Raw genomic sequence first — 25,722 nt, 5'->3', positions numbered from 1 at the left:
TATATATATATATATATATATATATATATATATATATATATATATATATATATATATATATATATATGTATATATATATATATATATATGTATATATATATATATATATATATGTAGATGTATATGTATATATATACATGTATATGTAGATATATATGTATATGTATATGTATGTATCTATATATATATATGTATATGTAGATATATATGTATATGTATATGTATGTATCTATATATATATGTATAGGTATATATATATGTATGTATATATATGTATGTATATACATATATATGTATGTATATATATACATATGTATGTGTATATATATATATGTATGTGTATACATATGTATATATATATATATATATATATATATATATATATATATATATATATATATATATATGTATACATATATACATATATATATATATATATATGTGTGTGTGTGTGTGTGTACGTACATATGTATATATACACATATACATATGTATGTGTGTGTGTGTGTATATATATACATATGTATATATACACATGTACATATATATATATGTACATATACACATATACATATGTATATATATATGTATATATACATATGTATATATACACATATATATAATACATATGTATATATACACATATACATATGTATATATATACACATATATATATATATGTGTATATATACATATGTATATATACACATATACATATGTATATATACATATACATATATATATATATATGTATGTACATATATACATACATATGTATATGTATATGTATACATATATATATACATATGTATATATACACATATACATATGTATGTATATATGTACATACATATGTATGTATATATGTACATATATATATATATATATATATATATATATATATATGTATATATGGGTTAGATCCAATGAGATCACCCAATAAGATGAGATCATGAGATCCCATCTTAGCCATCTATAAACTATGAATTTTTGGTTATGATTAATATTAAAATATTATTTATAATAGGCTAGAATTAAAATAAGAGGATATAGTTGTAATTTGATTATAATCTATAATAAAGAAAATTAATGTAACATAGTAATTGCCATATATTAATTAGTCCTAATCATGGTAACCCAGTAAAAGTTATTGTGTGATCTTTTGTTAAGAAAAGGAAAATAATTTCTCACAATCATCCAGGAGGCCCCATGGTCAGCAGCAATATGGGTACATATGTAATAAAATGTATTTGTTGAGATTTAAATTGGTTCGCGGTGTGTGCGTTCGAGGTTCATGGTGTGTGCATGCGTCTGGATAATTTGTGGTTGGGCGTCGCTTGTTATATGCGAATTACATTATGCAATTTTGCGTCCATTAATGGAGTTAGTGTTGGTTATTTTACGATTTTGCTGATAACTGTATGCGTTGATAGTATAACCGAATGGTAAAACCCCAATTGTCGGCAGTGGAATATGTACTTTATGTTTAGTCGGTGTGTGCGCTCTAGGTTGATGGTGTGTGCATACGACTGGATAGGTTGTGCTTGTTCGTAGGTTCTTTTATGCGAATTACATTATGCAAGTTTTTGGGCGCCTATGGAGTTTTTCATGTTTGATTTTGGTATTTGATTGGTAAGTGTTTGCGTAATTGTGTTAATGGTTTAGCGGGTGGAAAGGCCCCAATTTACAGCGTTGTAATTAAAAATTCAGGTTTACGCGGTGTGTGCGTGCGTGAGTGGTAGCGTGTGCATAACTCTAGAATTATTGTAATAAATATTTTTGGTTCGACAAGGGCTAATACCGTATGCTAACACTGAATTAGTGTGCGTGCATGGACCTCGGCGTGTGCACTTTACTGATAGAGCAGTATAGTGCTTTGGCATGAGTACTTTGACCATGTAAATATGTTGAATTAGGTTTGTCCGGTACAGTGGTCTGATGTGCGCAAAAGTATGGCCGAATGTATACAGCGAAGCGATTATTTTAAGTTATGAGTAAACACTAAGGTGTTTGGATTTGTGAGTATGGTCGTGTGCGTATTTTTTGGTTTTGATTTAGCATTCTGATTTAATGCACAAACAATAGAAGGTAATTGCACAGACCGAATTAGAGTTATGTGTTATTGTGCACAGACAGCTACACTGACCCGCACAGACAGCCACACTAATAAGTAGTTCAGGTTAACTGTTGGCAAATACCCTTTTAGGACATTGAAGTAGTGCACATGTATGGACCTCAACATGTGCACTTTCCTGATATAACACTATAGTTATTATGGCATGTGTACTTTGTCCATGGAATTTTACACAACATGCTAAAGAGATTCAGAAATCCAAAACCAAGCATAATGGGCAAGTCCATCAAAGTAGTACGTTATTTGATTCCATTTATGTTCATGAATGCATTAACCTACATATTAATACTATGTAATTTGATTTCATTTAAAAACTAGTGAGAATTGAAAAAAAAAAATTAAAGAATAGCATTTGAAAAGGATAAATAACGCAAATAGCATGCACAATGGAATCCAACTCATACGGGCGCACACACTTATACCCTAAATAGCACATGCATAACTACGCACACCCACGAAGCTAACAGACCATGCTAAACAGATTTAGAAATCCAAAACCAACCATAATGGAATAATACTATATATGTAATTTGATTCCATTTAAAAACAACTGAGAATTGGTAAAACTTAAAGAATAGCATTTGAAAATGATAAATAAATCAAATAGCATGCACATTGGATGTACGCTTGACGGTATTGATGGTTTGTGCAACTATGTTTGGATGTACTATGTGCATAATGGGGGTTTGGGCTTTAAGTAATTGCAGTGTGTGTGCGGATGTTCATTCAGGGTTCACTAAAATATTTAACCACACATACACGACCAGTTTGGTTTGTTTCTTGCGAAGCGTGTGCAGTTAGCATGGGTGGTGTGTGCAAAAGTCTGAGTAGGCTATGAAGGGTTTGGAATGTTTTGTTTTGCATGGAACTTTTACTTTGTTTGTGATGCGTAGGTGAGTGCATTTGTGATATTGGGCGTGTGCAAAATTCTTAGAGTTGTCTGCGGGTGCGTGGGTGATGTTGGCTTAGCAATGAAGGGTTTGTTTTTTCTAGGAATTTCTCATTTGTTTCTGATTAGTAGGTGTGTGCCGTGTGCGTGTGTGGCGTAGGGCATGTGCAAAAATCTGAATAGTGTGTGCAATCATTCATGCACACACCCAATAACTCCCGCACAAACATCTCACTACCAAGAACTATTTAAAAAAAAAAAAAAACAACTCAAAACTATTAAAATGACAACCTGGACACCTCAATTTATTGAGTCCTATGTTTTTTTTTAACAATTTTATATTTATACCGTGTTAATTCTTCATTCCTTTCTTTTTTAGATGTAAATTAAAGCATTTGTTAAATTTTGAAATTTAAATTTCTATATCCAATGCTAGTTGAATTGATTCAAATCACTCTTAAATTCAGGAATACACTATATTCACTGTGCACAAATCATTTACACATGAAAATGACAAATATGGTAAAACCTACTTTGCAAAGACATTGCTTAAATCGCCAACGCACACACTACTAGCCATTGATGCACACGCATTACTAAAAAAGTTTCATGACAAACTCATATAGAACTGTGAGCAATCATAAAATCAAAACCTTGTATAGTTTGACAATTTAAACGCACACACTTCGCAACATTGATGCACACACATTAATTAAACAGTAAAAATAACCATGAAGGCACACACTTTACACCATTTATGCTGTCTGGATAGGTATATTTCGCACAGTAGCAACAAAAGAGTAGCTAAGCTAGCTACTAACATGTACCAAAGTTTAGTTACAGCCCAACAAGAGAGTTTGAACTAGACCCGACCTCACTAGCCATCTTAGCACTAGCATGGCTACAAAAGATATATACACAAAAGGTCAGACTTGACTTCCCACCCTAGGCACTACCTAGTCTAGCGAGTGGTACACCGGGCCAGTATAGGTGCCCCAAACGAGGTGTCACTCTCCCTCGAACCAGGTGATATGGTCCATAAAGTTGCAAGTATTGATATACATCATCCACTCGTCATGATACTCCGTGGGACTCGGGTCCCACGGGTAGGGATAGCGAACGACAAACTCGAGGGGATCACTCCCGGGTAAAACCTCTATGGGATAAAACCCATAGCTAGCCTGGATGACGTCTAGAGGACACAACGGGTCAACAGGGGCAGGTGACCAAACCGGTACCACTGGTGAGACAGAAGTGGGCACAGGGTCGGGAGTACAAGTCAGCACTGGAGGGTCTGGAGCGTAGCCGGGGGCGAACGGGTCATCATCAGACAGATACTGTACGTAGTCATCGTAATCTAGAACGGGGAACTCAAACTCTGATGGATCGGAGTCCGCAGGGCTGCATGAGCCCACACTAGATTCCATCTGACAGAGGACACAATGAAGTGTAGTTAGCACGACGGCTAAGTAAGGAAATCCATTGTCACTCAAAAGTAAACAAAGGTTTCAAAAGAAACATAATACGCTATATATATTAATATAATCTCAGTCGAAGAGACTTCGACTGAGATTATATGGCTTCGATTGAGACTTCGACTTAGATTATATTCATATATACAGCGTATAGGACAGGAGAAATACGAGTAATAATATACTAAACAGGTGAATGGACAATTTTGCCCATTCGTTTGACCTCAACTTAACCAAAATTTGATGAAAGGTCTAACATTGGAAAGAATTTGAAAGTCAAGGGACCTAAATTGTCCAAATTAAAAGTTGAGGACTAATTTTAGAAAATCAACATAGTCGGAGGACCATTGCTGGAATTAACTCTTATAATATTAATAGTTTAAATGTTTAAGATTTATAATTTAAAAAAAAAACAAAACAAAACAAAAAAACGCCGCGGAGGAGGCCGATTTCGGCCTTCCTCGACACGGTCGGGCGCTGCCTAGCGCCTAGGCGTGATTTTTGCAACCATGCCAAGATTCTAAATGCACACAAAATTACTAATTCATGTCTTCATAAATATATGTGTTGGTTCAGGTGAGATAAAAAGTCTAGAAGGGTTGAATAGACTTTTTAAAAATTTAACTTAAAAAAGTTTTTAAAGATAGAGTTTATCATATCAGCTAAGTGAAAGTGATAGGTCGTGGAAGTCTTAGAAAGTTTTTAGCACAGTTTTACGTTTTAAACAGCTTAAAGCGTGTTGCGTGTGTGTTAATGATTCGATTAATTGAAAACAAAGTGAAAAAAATAAAAGATAAAGTGAGAATTTTTATAGTGGTTCAAAAACTGCCTACTCCACTCTTGTCTTTAATGTCCAAGGAGGTTTTCACTAATATTCTTTGTCCTAAAATACAAGTAAACCGATCACAGTGTATCCACCAAGAACTATAATCGTAATAGTGTTCCTTCTATCTGGATGTCTCCTCCGATCTTCAACACTTGATATATATTCCAAGGGTCAGCCACAAGGTCGCCCTAAGCATTAAATCTACAACCACAACTTCAAGAATGCAATTGTGTTTTGTTTGTCTTCACACACGGGATGGATTGTGAATCCAGAAAAATTCACATTAAGCTCAAAGGTTGTTCTAAGTATGAACTTGGCTAGCTTCAGTTCTCTTATTCTTGAATTTGTTTGCACAACACTTCGCAAAATGGGTAAGTAGGCAGGCAACTTTTTTTTAGCTTCGAAATCCTATATTTATAAGATAGCGGTGATGGTAGGCTAGTAATCTTTCAAGAAATTCGAATTTATTTATTACCCTCAATGCGACAGGTGTCCATTTCTGCCATTGGCTCCAATGTGGTGCAAATGTACGTTTGTCTTTTCCTATAATGACCATTGTCCTTTTTCTCAGAATTTGCGTGAATTTGAAAAGAAACGTGCAGCAATTATCATTTCTTCATCCAACGGGAATTCCGGATGTCTTCTTCTCAACTACTTCTGAAATCCTATTAATTTGCTTTGATTCTCCTACTAATGAAGTTACTTAGGACTTTTCTAAAAATAACATTGAGGATCCAACTGGTCTGCTCTGCAGATCCACTTTGCTAGTCTGTTGTCTTTAGTTCCGCTAATTCACTGTAGCTTATGCTTTGGCAGCATCCAACTAATACAATGAGTTGGTTAGCTTAAGCTGAAATATAAATAAATCCTAAGTTTTTTTCCTAGACAAAAGATACCTAGTTAAATACAAGCTATGAAATAATTGGAGTATCTAAAGTCCTAATACAATGTTAACATCATCAAAATCTAAGTACAATAGTTCCTAACAATATGTAATTAAATAATCTAACAAATCTAAAAAAAAAATCATGACCATATGTGCATTTTCTAACATTGAGTGTTGTATACTGCACCGATCGCACGAGAAGGCGCGGCCACATTTGAGCAGATTTCTATATATATATAGGTCTATAATCAGGTGAGAACCATGCCTTAGGTGAAAACCTGTGGACAAGTGCAAATCATTGATCTAGTAGATCTAACGGTTGAAAATTAAATTTTAAAAAAAAAAAAAAACTTTGTAATATTTATGAAAATGACCACGCTTATTTTTTACTTGATTTTCCATCCATCAGATCTTGCATATCAATGGTTTGGATTTTTCCACAAGTTTTCACCTGGAGAGTGGTTCTCATATGATTAGGATTATATATGATTTGGATTTGTCTGTTAGATCTACTAGATCAATGATTTGGATTTATCCACAGGTTCTCACCTAAGCCATGGTTCTCACCTGATTATAGACCTATATATATATATATATATAGAAATCTGCTCAAATGTGGTCGCGCCTTCTCGTGCGATCAGTGCGGTATACAACACTCAATGTTAGAAAATGCACAACAATGAAAATATACAAAAATACCAAAAAACACACAACACACCCAAAATAATGCACCATAATTTCCATGCCCCTATTTGTGCATTTCTGAACACTGTGTGGTGTATATTTGCATACCAAGTGGTGTGCTTTTTGGTGATGCGTATCTAATTGTGCATATTTGTGTTGTGCATTTTCTAACATGAGTGGTGTATATTTGTTTACATAGTGGTGCGGCCGCACCTGAACTCTACTCGGATCAAATTTGAAATGAAGAACCAACATTGTAAGATTATTATAGTCAAAGAATGTTTTAAGTAATTTAGCCTTATATTTGCATGTCCTTTAACATCTTTTAATGTGGAACAAATATACAAGACAAAACAGGAAAGCTACTCCACCAAGCAAACCACATTTTCAAATTCTGCACAATAATTGTTTCCTTTATTTGTGCCAGACCGGCCATTGCATACCTAATAATACCTATACAAATCATGTCAACCAATTTATTTGAAACCATAAACTTCATCAACATATTATTAAACCGTTGTACCAAATCGTATAACATATAATCTTGTTTCTAACATCTATTATCATCCTTTCTTACTAATTAACTACTTATAAGTTAGCTGACCCAAATATAAGTTAATCAAATCAAGACATGTCGAGTAATACAAGATTTATAAGTGTTAAAAATGTAGCAAACTAGCAAGCATTACTAAACTTGATATAATAATCTCAAGGTCTTTAATTTTGTAGTTGGCAAGAGTCATAAGGCCAAAACTGAGAGATATTCATTATATTATATACTTGCGGGTTTCGAACAAAAGAACTCCAACAACCATAAACATATATGTATTTGTTAATTAAAGAATCAAAATTAGTAGAATTGCAGTTGGAGTTGGAGAATATAAGTTATTAGTATTTGTTAATTTCTTACTTATTAGCTATTTATATAAATTAGGCACACAAATATAAGTTAATCAAACTAAGACATGTCAAATAGTACGAGATTTAGTGTTAAAAATTTAGTAAAACTAAGATAAATTTGTAATTTCCTTCCCTAAGTTACAAGGTAATTGTAGAATTCGTCTTTGAGTATTGGTCATGCTCATTTTTCGTCCTTAAGTTATCATTGGCGTTGCAAAGTCAATGATAACTAGGCACGAAAAATAAGTATGATCAACACCTAGAGACGAAATCTACAATTTTCCCTAAAACTAGCATTGCTAAACTTCATATGATAACCTCAAGGTCTTTATAATTTTGTAGTAAGGCCAAAACTTAGAGAGATATACATTATATTATTGTATAGTTATGGTTTCGAATAAAATAAGGTCAACAAGTCAACAACTGTAACCATATATGTATTTGTTAAGTAAATAATGAAAATTAGAAGAGTTGCAGTTGGAGTTGGAGAAGTGCTGGTTTGAAACAAGTGAAGGTGGTTGTGGTTAGAAAGCAAAACACAAAACAAGACCACTTTGACAAGTGCCAAACTAAACCACCTCAAACAAAGTTTGAAATCTTTCTCACAAATTATTGTAACCTTCCAAGCCAAACTATATATGTAACTAACCTCAACCCCACAACCCTCCCCTATATAATCCTAATTAGATTATTCCTCCAAAAGCAACAAAGAAATCTCTCAAGTTTTTTCTTTGACAGATAAGGAAAGATGGACACAAAGAATAATGTGTTGTTTTCATTTGTTGTGTGTTGTTCTCTGGTCTTGTCATCCTCATCAGCTCAAACATGCAGAAACTACAATAGTTTTGCAAGCAACAAAGTCTTCACCTCTTGCACTGATCTTCCATTCTTGAAATCATTCCTTCACTGGACTTATGATCCTGCTTCAATGACTGCAAGAATCGCGTATCGACACACCGGAGTTTCACCCTCCAGATGGGTTGCTTGGGGCATCAATCCAACTTCTCATGGAATGGTGGGAACACAGGCACTCATAGCTTATCAGGAATCTGCAGATGGGAGAATGAAAGTTTACACGGCGCCTATCGATAGCTACCAGACAGGGCTGCAGGCAGGGGACTTGAGCTTCCCAGTTTCAGATTTATCTGCAACATACTCTGATAAGGAAATCACCATTTTTGCTACATTGAAGCTTCAAAACTTGAGCAGCTCTGCTACTTTAAATCAGGTCTGGCAAGAGGGTCCAGTTTCAGGTGGTTATCCAGGAATGCATGACACTTCTGGTTCTAATGTTCAATCTATGGGGACTCTGAATCTTCTCTCAGGACAATCTGGGGGAGCAACAGTAGGATCAGGAACAGGAAGTTCACAATTAAGGAAGAAAAATGTAAGCCCTAGCCCACCTTAATCATATACTTAAATATCTCTTGATTCAGTTTCTGTTTCTGCACAATCTTTTATTTTATTTACTTAAATTTAATCTTATTAAGATCAAACATTTACCACTACGTCAAAAGTTATAGCTAGTAGTGAAAGCACAAATTTATTTTCTTATACTGTCACACATTTTCGAGAGTCAGGATAGCCCTGATATTAAAATCAAGCACTTACCACTACGCCAAAAGCTATAGCTAGTAGTAGTGAAGGCGCAACTTTATTTTCTTATACTGTAACACATTTTCAAGAGCTATTGCTGGACTTGATCTTCTGCCGGCCTATTCCGAATAATTTCCTCAGCCACATGGTGCTGGATTTGTCCCTTAATGGCTTCCACCCAACAAATCTAGTGTGGATTTAGAATTTGGGTATTTCACCAAAATTGTGCTGCAATATCTTTATCCATAATTATATTATATGAGTTGAAAATTGCAGATTCATGGACTGCTGAACACAGCAAGCTGGGGAATTATGATGCCCATAGGTGCTTTATTTGCAAGGTACCTAAAGGTGTTCAAGGCTGCAGACCCTGCTTGGTTTTATCTGCATGCTACTTGCCAGATTTTAGCTTATATCGTGGGTGTCTCCGGTTGGGCCACCGGTCTCCAGCTTGGAAGTCAGTCCCCAGGTGTTCAATTCACTGCTCATAGAACCATTGGCATTGTTCTGTTCTGCCTTGCTACCATCCAGGTATTTATTATATTGCATCCTATAGTAATTAATTTCTTGATTAAATAAATATTATTGATTTTGTTGGGCCGAGGCCTGTAAAGGGTCAAGTCCATCAATTGGGGGTTAGGGGATTGTTGGACAGAGGCCGGTTCGAAAATGTGATTACGGTCTATAGGGAAATAAAGTTATGCCTTCACTACTAGCTATAACTTTTGGTTTAGGGGTAAGCACTTGTTCCTAACAAGTGGTAGACCGGTACTGGGAGTGGAATTGTTGGGCAGAGGCCGTGGTACCGTGCCTATATAAGGAAATAAAACTGTGCATTAGCTACTAGCTACAACTTTTGGCCGTAGTAGTATGCGTTTGATCCTAACAGATTTGTAAAGTATTGAAAGTATGTTGCAGGTGAGTGCTATGCTTGTAAGGCCAAAGAAGGAGCACAAGCATAGGGTGTACTGGAACATGTACCACCATGCAGTGGGATACTCCATCATAATCTTGGGCATAATCAACATCTTCAAAGGCGTGAAGATATTGAATCCAGAAAAGAAATGGGAGAGTGGTTACGTTGGGATTCTTGTGGGGCTCGGACTAGTTGCTGCAACATTGGAAGTTTTTACATGGTGTGTGGTTATCAAGAGGAAGAAGAATGTTGATGACAAAATCCCAAATGTGTATAGCAATGTGTACAATAATGGGTATGAATCAAGGCAACACACCAGAGTTTAGATTTTTTTTTTTTTTGGTGCGAAAAGTATTTTCCTTGGGTTTATTAATTATTATTGTGTGTATGAATATGCCTGTCTGATATATGGTGTTAGTGATGAGTATTATATTCTAGGACTTAGAACCTCAATAGTGTTGGGGACTTGTGGGCCTACATACTTTTAGATGTCATTTCTTTCTATTTGCTTCATGTATTCTTTTCTTTTAATTTACTACTGTACTATTTATGTATTGCAGACTTGCATAAATGGTTTTTGTCCTTTTCTTCCTTTAAATTATTATTACTATTATTATTATTACTAGTGCATTGCACGGAATACATGTACTATAATATGTTAAGAATATTTAGATTGATATACAATTATGTAAATTATAACGTCGAATATTATATAGTGCAATTGAAGAATTGAGTTTGATCAATTATGTTTTCTGATGTTATCATTGGTTGAATTTGAGCAAATAATTGTCTAATTAATAGCCAACGTGTATATATATGCATCAAGTGCTGAAACTTTAGACATTTTATACATCAATGTTTATAATTTGTATTAATTAGGCTAATTATCTTGTTGTCTAGCAACTCAGTTATAGAAATTATTTGTACGAATGATATATTTTCTATATAGATATATAGCAATTTTGTCATCTTTGTATAAAAAGAAAACATAACATAACAGTTTTGAATTACACATTATTGAAAATCTTTTTGTAGACGACATTGGTAGTATATTGTATATTGTTATTGTAAATTTTTATACTTATTTTGCATCACTAATGAAGTAAATTATCCAAAATTATAGCTTTTTAGTGCTCTATTTCAGAATAACTGGAGTAAATTATCCATCCGAAATAGAACATTTGCAGTGATTAGTATTTTAAAACATTATAACAGTCTTGTATTTCAATTGATACGTTGTTGTTCCTTTGTGAATTAATTTCTTAATTATCATAATTATTAGTATTTTATTCAAAAATAACCATTGGCATAATTTTATATATGTAATAATTTGCATAATTATATGGACGTAATTCACATGCATAATAATATGTGAATTGGAATAATTATCATAATTTTTTAATCTCTTTTAATTACGGACGTAATACATGTATTACCAATTTCCTTAATTTATTAGATAAAATTTATATTAAGGAAAGTATTAATTCTTTAATTGTCATAATTTTTAAGATTTTATTTAAAAGTAGTCAAAGAAAGTACATGGATAATTGATATTATTTAAAGTAAAAAATAAATAAAATCGTCGTAAGAAGGTATTCTCTATGTTTAATTAACATAATAAATTTAGATGTTAAATACGATTGGTAATTACCACGGGTTATTTAAATGGTAAATACTATATGGTTATTACCGGTCTATATAGATTATCATAATAAACAGATTAACATATGGATCTAAGCCGCACAAGGTTGCAACATGACACTCCCAGCCTTGACCCCCTATCTCCTATCTCTTTTCACAATCACCTAAATTGAGTTTTGACCCCAAAACAATTGCACCACAACCCGCCTGGGAAATTAATTGAAATTGAATAAATCATAACCTAGGAGACCAAAATATGACTTTTTTACAAATTTGACAAAAATAAGAAAATTAAGTTTGCCAAATGCGTTTGACCAGTTTTGGTTGCCTTCTCCGGCGAAGGAGAAGGCAACCATTTTGGTCGCCTTCGAGAAGGCAACAATTTAAAAAGATAAAAAAAATTGGTAAGTCTTCTCCGACGAAGGAGAAGGCAACCATTTTGGTCGCCTTCTCCTTCGCCAGAGAAGGCAATAATTTAAAATATTAAAAAAAAAAAAATTGGGGCAGACCAGTTTTGGTTGCCTTCCGGCGAAGGAGAAGGCAACGCACCAATTTTTTTTTTTTTTTTTTTTTAAATTGTTGCCTTCTCCGGCGAAGGAGAAGGCGACCAGAATCTTTTTATTTTTTTTTAATTTTTTTTATCAAACGCATTTGAGAAATGCGAATGATGTATAAAATACATCATTCACATTTCTCAAATGCGTTTAATGTGCGTATCTGAAAAAGGTAAAACGTGTTTGGCAAACGTAGTTTTTCGTCATATTTTGGTCTCCTAAGTTATGATTTGTTCCATTTCAGTCAATTTCCCCATCCCGCCTATGTTTCCACCTTGACCCCATCTCCCAAGCCCATCGTCATTATTATTAGTAAACCAAATTCCAACTTGTTGCATGTCTAGAAAACAAAACATTGTAATAATAACGCAGAAAATTTTGGTTTAGGTAAAACGCAATGTAGAAAGTGAAAATAAGTTTTTCAAATTTAAGCTGCACAAATTGAATAAATGGGGAAGTGCATAAAAAAGTCATTTCAACAAAACTGCCCTCAAATTTTTTAGTGTTTTCGGCGCACTTCCGAAAATAAAATAATTAGCACATATAAAATTAAGTTTTCTACAAAAAGGTAGCCACTTTTAATTAAACCATATTTAGTTTCATAACTTTGCTTGATATTATCACAATTAATTATCTATTATAATTGTCATCCAATTACTTTAATTTATAGAGCAATTCCTTAATAATTAAAAAAAAAAAGAAAGGAAAAAGTGTCAAATACACCACTGAACGTGTCGCTTTTGTGCAATTGGACCATTGAACTTAAAAAGTGTGCAATTCAACCATCAAACAAGCAAAATTTGTGCAATTAAACCATTTTTACAAAAAATTTTAATTCAATTTGAGTTAAAACATTTCAATATTGACTCCCAACTAGTATAATAGAAAAAAATGTCACTCTTAATACATATATGTTAGTAATATAATTGAATTTTACCAGAAATTTTTTGTAAAAATAGTCCAATTGCACAAATTTGGTTTGTTTGATGGTTGAATTGCACACTTTTTAAGTTCAATGATCCAATTGAACAAAAGCGATAAGTTCAGTAGCACACTTTTTCCAAAAAAAAAAAAAAAAATGAAACTCTCTCCATCTGTGGAGTCTAAACTGTATAGCTTGATTTTCAATTTGAAAAGTCTGAAAGCATCAACACATTAATTTGACAAATTTTTAAAGTTTGACAGAAAAATCAAACATCATCCACTTAACACAATTAAGCACCATTGATGAACAAACACTGATGCTTGCTGCCAATTACAAAATCCATACCACTAGAAGAAATGCAACCTCGTACGTACGACAGACAATCATAGGTACAATCACCTATACAAAATAAACTATATTCCAATGTCTCAACTCTCAGAGTCCTAAAATTTAAACTCCCTTGTCGGTTTTATGTGCAACACAGGCCTACCATAGACATGTGCTCACCCCTCCTCTGCTGTCAAGCTATAATTGCCTTCCTCCATATGATAGGATATGATTCACAACCAAAGCATATTGTTCTGCAGACAGTTTAATCCCTGCATTCCTCCGCAACACAAACAAAGGCTTTAAAATCACTCATTCTTGATTGAACAGTACTTATCCCATAGTGTTTGGGACTTTGCAATTTCACTCATGAGGTTCTTGAACTTGTGGCTGTAATCCCCTCCGCTGCAAAGTATACAACAATTATCAAAAATCAAGTCAGTGTCCTCCAGTTAACATCACACAGTTCTTTCTTCTATCTTGGTAGGACAATGAAAATTGTAAATACAAAATGGTAGGAGACATAGTTCTAAGAAATTAAATTTAAATAAAAAATCCAATTATAATAATAGTGCTGTGGTAATTAAATGATAAAAGCATTACATCACTCATATTTCTCTATCCAAAGGAATCCACCAGACGGTCTATAGTCATATCAACCAGGGTGACCTTTAGGAGTGAAAGTTCAACTAAACTAAACAAGTTTCTAGGCTAGATCATATTTGTCACCTGAACTAGAGTTTCCAACCAAAGCAAAATTCTGCACATTGAAGTTACCATATTTTGATCACATATTCAAACTATGCTTACCTGATACGATTCAAGGATGCAATCGCTCGGAGGGCACTTCGAATCATGTCTTCATTGCGGTCCACCTCTTGCTTGACAGCATCTTGTTTGGGTCTAAAATTTATAGTTTTCTGGAGAGGATCCACCAAAGAATCTAACACTGCAAAAGAAATAAAATTTCAATTGTAATGGCATTTTCACAAAAAATTACTGAAAGATATATATATACTGCAATTTTTCTTTAGAAGCCCCTACTACTAAACCAGTAAAGGAAGAAAAATTACCTGCTAAGACAGCAGACGGGCACTTCTCTGCAAGTTTTGATAGGATGAGGTGGCATGGCATTTTAACATCATAATGATCTGGAAACAAGGTAAACAAATAATGTTACAACTGTCTAAATTTTTTGTACCAAGGATAACTTGAAGACTATATCAGGGCATCACTATCAATAATTAGCAGCACAAAATATTAAGAATTAAATTGGCTTAATGTCGACTTTGAAGGAAAGAAAAAGGCAGATGCACCTTGAGTAAAAAACTCACCATCAAGACCAGATTTAAGATATGGAACAATAAAAGATGAAGGATTCACTTGGTCCAGACAAGAGTCCAACAATGTGTCCATGCACTCAAAAGCAGCCTTCCGCAATTCAAGCCCATCATCCACTGTATGCTTGAAAGGACCTAAGTCAACTGTTCTGATCAATTCTTTCTGCACAGAGGAACAGGAAACCCATGAATAACAAATCAAAAAAGTTAAGGAATTGCAAAAAAGCATACGACATTGATATTCTTGGGAACTGGGAAATGCATATCTAAAAATGCAGTTTTCATGAGTACTAATAGAATCATCCATCATAATTGTGTCAACAGGTTAGACATCCTAACCCAGCATGAAATGTAAGTAATGTAGCTTAGATTAGGAATTTAATTACCTTAATTGTAGTCTGATCATAGAGAAGTGGCAACAATTCTGGCAGGAGACCCTTTATTAGATTAGGCTTATTATGAGCTGCAGTACTCAAGGCTAAAACAGCAGCACGCCTAACATGCTGCAAAGTCAAAGAATAAGAATGAGATAAACAGCTACAATAACAAAAAACAAAAAATATACAAACATGAGAAATGTAAAAGCCCATGTGTTATTATAATTAATAAGAACCACCAGCTACAAGGGACTAATAGATCATGTTAATAACAGTGTTCAGTTATACTAAAAATTGATCAAACAGCACTATCAAGTTACCCGGTCATCATCCTTGATGAGCATGAGGAAGGATGAGATTTCATTTGACAAAATTGCATCTATCTTCTCAGGCCTCTCAACTAAAGAATATTTTATGGCAATTACAACTGTTGCTCGGGTGAAAGCAGCTGGGTTGGTAGTTCTTTCCTACATAAAGTCAATATTAGATGTTAGACTTTGCTTCCACAAGAATATAAACTACAAGAAATACTGCTCGCTAAATATAAAAGATAAACAACTTTATTTTTCTATACCTTCAGTGCCGGAACAAGCTTTCCAGGTTCAATGAGGGCAATTTTGCCGAGACACTCAGCCACCACATTGCGAACACCCTCTTCTTCACTTTCACAGTGGTTGAATAGCAGATGAAGTATCTTGTCAACACTAGAATCCTGGAACTCAGCTTTGTCCACAGATTGTCTTACTATTACCTGTTTAAGCATGTCTCAAAATAAAGATTAGAGATCATCCCATAATCCTATACACTTAATAGAGTGGAAACTTATTATAGGAAAGAATATTCTAGTTACTGAACATACCTCCTTCAATGAATGGAGCAGTAGGTACTGTTTCTTTTGCTGATTATCAATTTTGTCAAGGATAAATGGTAAATATTTTGGTAAGTTACCAACAGCAATATTACCAAGAGCATAAGAAGCAGCTGATTTTATCTCTTCAAATGGAGATTGGAAGGACTCAATCACAATATTCTCTATATGAGAATGTGAGCTTAGATCTTTCCTTCTCCCAATCTCTCCTAAACATAGCAAGGCAAGGTGTTGCTTGGCCTGAAAATAAAAATAAAATCTAGAAGGGATTAAACAGCACTTTAATGGATGATAAAGTAAAAGTGCCAGTAGTGATATTTAATTTTTTTTACCCAAAAAAAAAAAAAAAACTACCGAATACCTAAAAACATATAATCAGTATAGCTCAAACAAAAATATTCTACAAATGACACAAAAGGAAGGCACTTGTTTGTTATTGCATATTTACAAGTCCGTGATAGATTTTTACAAAATCACATCTTTTCCCCACTTGCATTTATATGGTTGAAAGGATATCAACTTATTTACACTTGTAGGCAAGCTTGAATGCAGACACTGCTAAGATACTTTTATTACCTTCTGACAGACAAAGATTGTCATTCACAGATGTTGATATTGTGATTCCATCTATAAATATTACAGAAATTCCTAGAAAATGCAGAAACAGATAGCGCTTACCGAATTAGTACTGCTATCTACTTTCAGGATCTCTGTAAGCATGTTTACAGTTGACGAACATTGTTGATCCCCTGCAGCAAGGCAAAGAACAGCTACACACTGAGCAATAGAAAATAAGGCTTGTTTTGCAACACCACCAGACTGGGTAGAAGGTCTGGCAGTTGATAGGAGAGAATCTAGTAGCTCATCGAAGCTTGTATTTGCTGAGTAAACCAAAGCAGCAAAGAAGTTTTGTAGAGCCTGCAGCAACAATTAAACAGAATTGGTGAAACCCAAATCTCTACCAAACAAAAGCAGTAGTTACAAACAAAATATTCATTATCAGAAAGCCTTACCAAGAGTGCTTGGCCCTGAAGCAGTGAACTTTTCACTAGAACCAGTGCCTGGGGAAGGACTTTGTTTCTCACAGTCAAACCAACACTAGGGCTTGACCTCCTGTCAGCCATTAAGGTGCAGCAGAGCTCCAGTGCTAGAGCAGTCATATGCAAGTCTGAGTCACTGAAGTTCAAATAAGATCATTCAATTTGGTAATGAAACTTTTGGGTCAGATGATTAAAAACCAGAGTGAATGAAGAGCAAATTGCAACCTTATCAATGATGAAAGTTCCACAATAATAACCTCATAAGCAGCTGAACCAATTTTATCACCATATGCAACAATGAGAGTGTTCAGTGTCCCAAGAGTAGCCTGTCTAAGTGCTCGGTTTGCCTGTTCTCAAAAATTTAATGCAATTTAGATAATTTCATAATTCAGAAGTACATGGTCATGAAATCAGCTTTGGGCATTGACTGATTGATATTTAAACAAAAGTTGTTTTCACCTTCCGTAAGAATGCAGTTAACTCTGCAATTACTTGCTCTATAACACATGACAGGTCTAGGTGCAATGGAGAAGCAGCTATGACTGCAAAAGCCTGTAAATAAGTAGTACATTGTTGGAACAAATTGACTTGAGTGGATTTTTGACAGGAAAAGGGGTGAAAATCATTTCAGGCATAGCAAATGTCTTTTCAACAATACCAGTGACACAGAAATAGCATTTGAAGTAGAAAGAAAAAAAAAAGGTATCACTAGCAATACGCAGTCAATGCCAAAGATAGAAACATAATTATTAGTACCCACCAAGATTATGCAGCACATCCATAAAGAGCTATAAAGAAGCTCAAATGCTCAAAAAGTTAGATGGAGAGTGCTGATCAATCATTCACAACTAGAATGAGGCAAACAAATACAAGAGTTAAGATCAACCTTCACTGCAGTTAGCCGAGTTATTTCATTTCCCATTCGGTCAACGAGCACAGGAAGGCATGCGGGTAATTCAGTTTGCAAATGGTCACCAAATGTTGAAACAACAAGCCCCATGCAAGTAATGGCACACTCCTTAACCTCCTGGGAGAGGAACACACTATGTCAGTGTACTATTGTATAGGAAATTTCCATGTTTGAGAGAATTTAACTAACCTGATCCTGATCTTGGTTAGTAAAACGGGCCATAATGGCATTGTATATGGGATGAACATAAGGTTTGAAGTCAAAACCATAACCCTAAAAAAGAACAAATTTCTTTTAGTGGTTCAGAAAGAAAAGTTTTTAAAAACTTTGTCAAATGAAAATATAAGAAACCTAACCTGAATATCAGGCCGCAAAACACGAACAAGTTCACCACACACTCTCAATGCTTCTGCTGTAACTTTGTAATATCGCTCACCAATAGCAGATATGACAGGGCTAGATATGGCCTGGAAAACATTAAGGAATTACACTATTCAGAAATTATATCCTTGCTCATTCAAGTTTTTTTAACAAATGGAGAAGTGCTAATGTTAATTACTCAGAAGTCACATTTTACAAGCTACAGAATGGAAGAATACAAGCATTGCAGATATCAGCCAGCAACACTAACTTATATAAGTATTAGGTTCACATTAAACGAAAGCAAGACAAACACAGAAGCGTAAATTTCAATAAACAAAATATCTGCATAGAAAATGTTGAATTTTCAATTTAGACCTTCAAGACTTCGGTTTTTGTAGACCACTCGAATCCTATTGACTGGGATCTAAGATCTCACAAAGAAATCATCAGTTGAAGACACTTTCAATGTTACTATGTTACCCAAGGAAGTTTAAAGAGAATATACCCATAAGTATATTTAAATCACACTTCATAAAGATAAATATTAAGGGTCTCATAACTTAGGCTATTTTCTAAAACTTTATACACATAGATGAGATCATATTGATGCAGAGAATTTCACAGATGAAATTCAGTTTCCTCAAGCGCATATGAAGTCTAGAAGCAATACCAAGTCATTACCTTAATGTGTGGATGGAAAACAGGAGGACTATGTGAAGCCAATACTAATCTAGTGAATATAAGAGCCTCAGTCTTTAAGTTTGAGGTAGATGACTTGTCCTGATACAGTAAAATGAAAATAGTTAATAAAAATAAATAAGAAGGGAGAGCAGAAGACTAGGTACAAACCCCTCAAGCAGATAACTTACACATAATGCCTTTTCAATCCCAGGTATGAGTGATCCAATATGCTCTGCAAGGCAATCAGGCAGCACAATCACCAGTTCTTTCAAAACTGAAAATGCACCAACCTGCAGGAAGAATGGAATAAGCAATTGATGAAGGCCAGTAGCACAGAAAAAACAATATGAAGTATAAATTAGTAAGAACACATACCTTTGTTTTCACAGACTTCTCCCGAAGCTGCTTATTTACAGATCTAACAATTTTGGGTACCTCTTGGTTCAGCAACCATCTGGGACTGCATGACAAGCCGAAGAGAAATTATTCAATGATTATTCATTTAAGCAGTGTCATCATTACTGGAAGTTGTACTGAGAAAACTATGCATTCAGGAAAGCCTTTTCCCTATAAAATGTAAAAGACTGCTAGTGTAAATGTCAGCAGTTTTATATGTACTGAGAAAACTACGCATTAAGGAAAGCCTTTTCCCTAAAAAATGTAAAAGACTGCTAGTGTAAATGTCAGCAGTTATATATGAGTTGGAGCCACTAGAGATTGTCAGCTTAGTACATATGCAGGTAGAAACATAGTTATATAATTACAATGAAAAGAAGATTAGAACTCAAGTCTAAGGATTTTTATTCATTGAGGCCAGAGGTGGAGAGAATCTTGCCTGGATTGATTGAAGTCTGTCTGTCCCTTTGTAACATTTCCCGTTTGCCGCAGCAACTCAATGAATGTATTGAACATGTCCATCTGCAGAATAACTACTCAGAAAGCCGAGAATAAACCATCAAAGAAATCAGTCAAGTGCTCAATTTCACCTTGACATTTTCTTCCCTTTCTTTAAACCTGTCAATTAACTTTGGGCAAGCCTAAACAAAAATAAAGTTAGGTAGTTAGATATGTTTATTTACAGTTAACAAAATTACCTTCTTTCAAGAAGACAAACAAAAGCTAAAGAAACAGTTCAGAATGTACCTCCTCATATAGCTTGGAAATCATTTCAGGACGAGAAACAATTAGTGCTGCCAAGCATTTAGCAGCAGCTCTTCTAACCTTCCAGCTGACATCTTCATCATCTGTGTATTCATCAGCACTCTCACTACAATTCAATGAAGGATCATACATTCAGCATAAACTATCAAGAATAACTAACAATATCAGGGCTTAGCAAGCTCCAAATAATAAGAAATGTCTTACTCATCCTCCTCTTCCTCCTGAATTTCATCATCAGTATCTTCTTCCATATTATCAGTGAAATTGGGATCATAACTGAGAAATTCCAGAGTAAGATGCAAAATCTGATCACAATAGGGAGAAATATCCCTGTGGCACCTTAGCAAGAAACTCTCAAGTGCCTGCAAAAAAAAAAGTATTTCAAATCCAGGCACTTATAAAGAAGGATGCTTGATGAAACCGATAACAGATTATGAAGGACACAAATTCAAAAATAAGAACCTGTAAGCTATACTCCCGAAGTTCCTCATCATTCTCAGATGCAGTAGTACAGTAGTTGATTAGTATTGGAACTGTATCAGCCAAGTGGGGACCAAACCGATAGCCAACAGCACGGCTTATAAATCACAAATTCACGGTTTAGTATGGAGGCACCATGCAAAGTAAAAAGACAATACCAACAATTTATATTTTATAAAATTCATCTAGTAGTGTCAAAGGATCCATCTCAAGCAAGTAGGGGCAGAGCTACATATTCTTATGGGGGCACCTTTCCCCACCAAGCTATCAAAATTTATACTATACTATGTATATATAATAATTATAACAAATTCTATTATGTACCCACAAATCCCACAATTTATGATAACATCCCCCACTCAACTTCAAATTTGAATTTTATCAAAAAGTGTTCCCCCCACTCATTAAAAATTCTGGATCTGCCACTATTGTAAAGGATTATAAATTCTTAGTACCAAACAGTACCTAAAGCCTCAATTTATGAGCATATTATACATGATCAAACAAGTAACTTTCACAGGAACTGAATAACAAGAATCTCCCAGGCCTAGTCATAAATGCAACTTAGAGCTTCCCTTCATCCAATTTAAATGTACTTGTGCATTAGATATCATAAACATAAATCAAAACAAATCACATGCAGTGCAAAAACAACCAAATTACTGTATGAATACACAATGTGGTATATGGCTACCTTAGTGCCCCAATCATCTGAATGTTAGTTCGTGTCATCTCAGGCTTTGAGCTCTTGTTTCTCAAAAGCTTTACAACTTCAACAGTAACCTTCGCCAGCAAATCATCTGATAAGCTTGATGCCAAAGATGCTGATGGCAAGATAAGAGCAAACAGATGAAATAAATGCTGTAAGAGTTAAAATCTAATCAACATATGAACCAAGTCTCAAAAATACATCTCATCCAGTATAGAAACTTACCTAGACATGAAACAGTTTTCTTTCTAACACTAGCTTGATTGGAACTTAGCTGAGGTAATAATGCACCCAGCAATACCTCGTGATCGGATGTAATCAGAGTTCCATACTTGTGAAGAACATCACACAATATGTCAAGACATTCACATTTTATTTCTGTGTTCATCCCCTGAAAAAAGAAATTCAAGAAGGCACTACAGGTAAGTTTGAATGCTGATGAAGTGAAAAGTCTACTTTCTGGAAACAGAAGCACCACAAATTCAATACATATAGTAAACAAAGAAATGTTTATCTATTTGAGAGTAGTTATCAACTCCCTCAACAAAGTATAAACCAACAACAAATTTATGAAAGACACATTGGATAGCAATTTTGTCACAGCAGTACAGCACAAAATGCAAGAAAAGAAACACAATAACAAAGTAAAACCACATAAAACTAGTCATGAACCAATGCAAACATTAGTGTCTAACCATTTGGTTGTAAATTTGAACACGAGTCTTCCTATATTTGCTCATGCAAGAAGACCCTATATTTGGAATACCAATTAAGATGCTTTTCAAGAACTTACAGGAGCAGTTATTCCCTTTATCAACTTAGGGGAGATGGAGACAAGAATAGATTGAGCAACAGATGAAGGAACTTCAGAAACAATTGTCTTCAATGCTATGCTTGCAATGTCTCTGTGTTGTTCTTTCCCATTGAGCAGTTTATCACAAAGCCTGTCTGTCATCTCCAAGACTTGTTGCTCACGAACTTTCTTCACAAGAGGTGCAAGGCTGATCAATCAAGTAACAAACATAATCCAGTGAAAATTGTTTTATGGATTATTTTTATAGAGCTAAACTGAACTTCAACACAAAGACAGCATATCATTTACACCTGTGCCCTATAAGATAGTCAAAGAGAGAGTGGGAAATACAATGCAGAGAAGGTTCACCATAAATGCTATGCTACACAGCAAGAATAACACACTACTACAGAAATCTTAAGGTCACAAACAAATGAAAATGTGTAAAAGAAATAGTATACAACTCAATATTGAAAAAAGAGAACATATTACCAACATTGTCCACTCATTTGTTTCTTCTTTTCTAATTCATGTTGGTATTCCTCCAGAAAAGATTTCAAACAGGATCCTATCTAAATGAATAAGCCACTTCGACTAGCTATTAAGATATATAGTAGAAAGTTTTGTCCCATATTTGAGTTGGTATTAGGTAATATTAAATCTTTAAATAAAAAAGAATAATAAAATGTAAAACTTCTGTAATGGGAAAAAATCAAAGGTAAAGTATCTTCCAAATAATTGACAATTAGAATCACAACTTAGCATCTAGGAAAAGAGGCTATGCATTTTAGGACATCCCAAACAAGAAAATGATTAGGTAGTGCTTCTTTTTCTTTTGGATAATAAGGATGTAAGGTTGGAAAAAATTGCCAGAATACAACAGCATACATGTGCATCAAAAACAATAGTGTTAAAACAAGTTAAAAGTAAAAATGTAGGGCAGACCATTTTACAGCCAATCCAGAAACATCACCAGCAGCATCATCTAGCTGCTGCAAAACAACATTTGACAGCTTTGCTTCAAGTTCAGCATCAAGTTTAAATCCCTCTTTGTTCAGTTCATTTAGCAAATCAGAAGTTGCCATGTATCTGTAATCCTTATCCTTCCCAGTCATCTGCAAATGAGCTCAAATTAGGGCATTACAAAAGCAATAATGAAGACAGTACAAGCATATGGATAATAAGAGGAACTTAATAGAAATTAGAAATGGCAACCCAGAAAGTTAGATATCTACCTTCTCAAGTATTGTAGTTATGGCCATATTTGCCATTGTTGCAAACCTTTATAGATGTACTTTTCCTGAGATTCACCAAAAGGTGATAACAGCTTGTTGGCTGTAGACAAAGAGAAGAAAGTTTAATGCCAAGGGTATGATCAAACACCAAATAACAAATAGGCAATGAAGACACAAGTGGATAACCTCATAGCAAAATGTAATCCCATAGCAAAATAATAGATATAACATTTAACAAACAAAAATATGCATGTTATGATCAAACCCCAGTTTACAACTTCCTATTGATAATATCACAGTGGTAAAGATGGAAAAGGGAGCCATACCCATACATAACATTGACAGCCTAACACACAATGGAAGGGTCAAAGGACACAAGAATGGGGCAAACACAGTTAAGTACTGTGATTTAAATTTACTATGCAAGACATAATTAGATATGATGAGGCAGTCTTTTATGGATTTTGACTTCTTAACCCAGACAACTAAAGCACACCTATTCTGGATTTTGATGTCCTTAACCAGACAACTAAAGCACATAATGTATATACTACCATTCCCTTGTTTTCTCAATAATTGTCCATCAAAGACCTAAAATGTCTTCAGAATGGAGAAATACCCAAATCTAAGTCCATAAAGATACCTAAACCCCTAAACTAATCTAAGTATTCTCTTGTCCGTATATGCATATATACAAATATGCGAGCATATAGAAATACAATCAGGATACAATCGAGCAGCAACAAGTGGATTGCATTACTGATTTGGAGCAAAAATTGGCAGAAAGCACGCCAAAGTAAAAGCAATTACAGCCCTAATCAAATACTCCGATGCAAAAGAAAACCCTTAAAGCTAAAAAAGCATTTCTTCACAATGTGCGATAATCGGAGGGGTTGCAGACGGTGAGAAAGCTTACTTCGCAGTGGGGCTGTGGATGAGGACCTCACATCCACGTGGCAAGCGCCGAGTGCGTGTAGGTATTACGTAAAGTAAGTGTGCGGTATGATCGATCCGTATTAGGGTTGCTTTTCGCCTTAAACCCTGTGAGGGAGTGATGTCAGAGAGCAGAGGCGTGGCGGAGTGAGTTACCAAGTGACTCTGTCACAATACTCGGAGCAGACAACGGCATTTTATAGAGTGAGAAAAGGGTGGGGGAAACCGATGATTCCTTTTCCGTATACGGGTTTGGGTCGGGTTCCTGTTTACCGGTAGTTTGTGGAATACTTTCTTTGAGATTTTTTTTGGAGTTAGTTTCATTTTTTCTTCTAGTCTAGTCTAGATTTATAAGTGTCATTTAGTCTTCTTTTTTCTAAATATTCTATATTGGTCCTAATTTTATTATGTCATGACTATTTTTTGTTTTTCATTAATAAAACCGTTAAACTGATATATGCCTAGCGTGTTCTTAGAGATAGACTCACTAGATGTGGTGTTTCCTTAGCTAATCAAGCAAGGAAATGCAAATGATCAAAAGACGTACATGAAAGCACAATATCTTGCTACTTCCAATCTCTCAAGCTCCTCACTTATCCCACAGTGATGAGAAAAGGATCAACACAAATCATCATTCACAACAAAAACATTTAAGACACAATTGCAAGAATCTCATCTCTTCAACATTGAAAGGTCAAGCATGCATAATCTCTAGATCATCAAATCCAACTCCTAGGAATTCTAGCTACAATTCATCATGCAATTAAAGAACAAATAATTGTAGAAAATCAAATCTAGCAAGTATGGAAATTGAATGGAAATGGAAGAAGATGAATTCCAAACTAGGAAATCAAATCTAGCAAGTATGCTCGTACATCTCCAAAGGTATCCTTGGTTATACGCATAACCGGGGTAGTTCGGTTTTTCCCCCGTGGACTGGAAAGTTGAACAAAGCCCTAATGTCACCGTGAACTATGGTGACTTCTGTGCCATTTATAGTGGAATGGATGGCATCCTCCTTGCTGCTAAGCCTTGCGTTCACATAGAACTCTGTCGCGTCAAGCCTGTGGACCTTCTTGTAG

General features: G+C 34.7%; 2 protein-coding genes across 2 annotated transcripts; one reads left to right on the top strand and one right to left on the bottom strand.

The window, feature by feature from the left end:
* Positions 1 to 8,485: 8,485 nt before the first annotated feature.
* On the top strand, positions 8,486 to 10,885 carry LOC116007317 (cytochrome b561 and DOMON domain-containing protein At5g47530-like). The gene is made up of 3 exons (XM_031247963.1): positions 8,486 to 9,178; positions 9,664 to 9,918; positions 10,306 to 10,885. The coding sequence occupies exons 1-3, from the start codon at positions 8,540 to 8,542 to the stop codon at positions 10,627 to 10,629; spliced, it is 1,218 nt and encodes a 405-aa protein (XP_031103823.1). The 5' UTR covers positions 8,486 to 8,539; the 3' UTR covers positions 10,630 to 10,885.
* Positions 10,886 to 13,595: 2,710 nt separating this feature from the next.
* Positions 13,596 to 24,826, bottom strand: LOC116006548 (cullin-associated NEDD8-dissociated protein 1). The gene is made up of 29 exons (XM_031246971.1): positions 24,624 to 24,826; positions 23,708 to 23,807; positions 23,418 to 23,587; positions 22,473 to 22,680; positions 21,905 to 22,070; positions 21,665 to 21,794; positions 20,953 to 21,067; positions 20,695 to 20,852; positions 20,473 to 20,596; positions 20,316 to 20,366; positions 20,165 to 20,247; positions 19,705 to 19,789; positions 19,518 to 19,619; positions 19,330 to 19,428; positions 18,642 to 18,752; positions 18,475 to 18,558; positions 18,262 to 18,402; positions 17,835 to 17,927; positions 17,601 to 17,722; positions 17,349 to 17,511; positions 17,014 to 17,253; positions 16,327 to 16,575; positions 16,042 to 16,218; positions 15,788 to 15,934; positions 15,477 to 15,593; positions 15,085 to 15,253; positions 14,824 to 14,901; positions 14,561 to 14,699; positions 13,596 to 14,155 (listed from the first exon to the last, which is right to left on the bottom strand). The coding sequence occupies exons 2-29, from the start codon at positions 23,741 to 23,743 to the stop codon at positions 14,059 to 14,061; spliced, it is 3,654 nt and encodes a 1,217-aa protein (XP_031102831.1). The 5' UTR covers positions 23,744 to 23,807; positions 24,624 to 24,826; the 3' UTR covers positions 13,596 to 14,058.
* Positions 24,827 to 25,722: the final 896 nt, after the last annotated feature.

Source organism: Ipomoea triloba, chromosome 15 (assembly GCF_003576645.1).
Source record: "Ipomoea triloba cultivar NCNSP0323 chromosome 15, ASM357664v1".
In the NCBI taxonomy this organism is placed as follows: Eukaryota; Viridiplantae; Streptophyta; class Magnoliopsida; order Solanales; family Convolvulaceae; genus Ipomoea; species Ipomoea triloba.
Note: the sequence above shows the minus strand (reverse complement) of the source record. Positions and strands in the feature narration are given on the sequence as shown.

Excerpts from the sequence above, each read along its gene's own strand:
- LOC116007317 (XM_031247963.1), top strand. The coding sequence starts at position 8,540 with ATGGACACAAAGAATAATGTGTTGTTTTCATTTGTTGTGTGTTGTTCT. Across the intron at positions 9,179-9,663 it reads CACAATTAAGGAAGAAAAAT|ATTCATGGACTGCTGAACAC; the intron begins GTAAGCCCTAGC and ends TGAAAATTGCAG. Across the intron at positions 9,919-10,305 it reads TCTGCCTTGCTACCATCCAG|GTGAGTGCTATGCTTGTAAG; the intron begins GTATTTATTATA and ends AGTATGTTGCAG.
- LOC116006548 (XM_031246971.1), bottom strand. The coding sequence starts at position 23,743 with ATGGCAAATATGGCCATAACTACAATACTTGAGAAG. Across the intron at positions 18,403-18,474 it reads CTAACCAAGATCAGGATCAG|GAGGTTAAGGAGTGTGCCAT; the intron begins GTTAGTTAAATT and ends TTCCTCTCCCAG. Across the intron at positions 16,576-17,013 it reads TAGATAGCAGTACTAATTCG|GCCAAGCAACACCTTGCCTT; the intron begins GTAAGCGCTATC and ends TTTTATTTTCAG.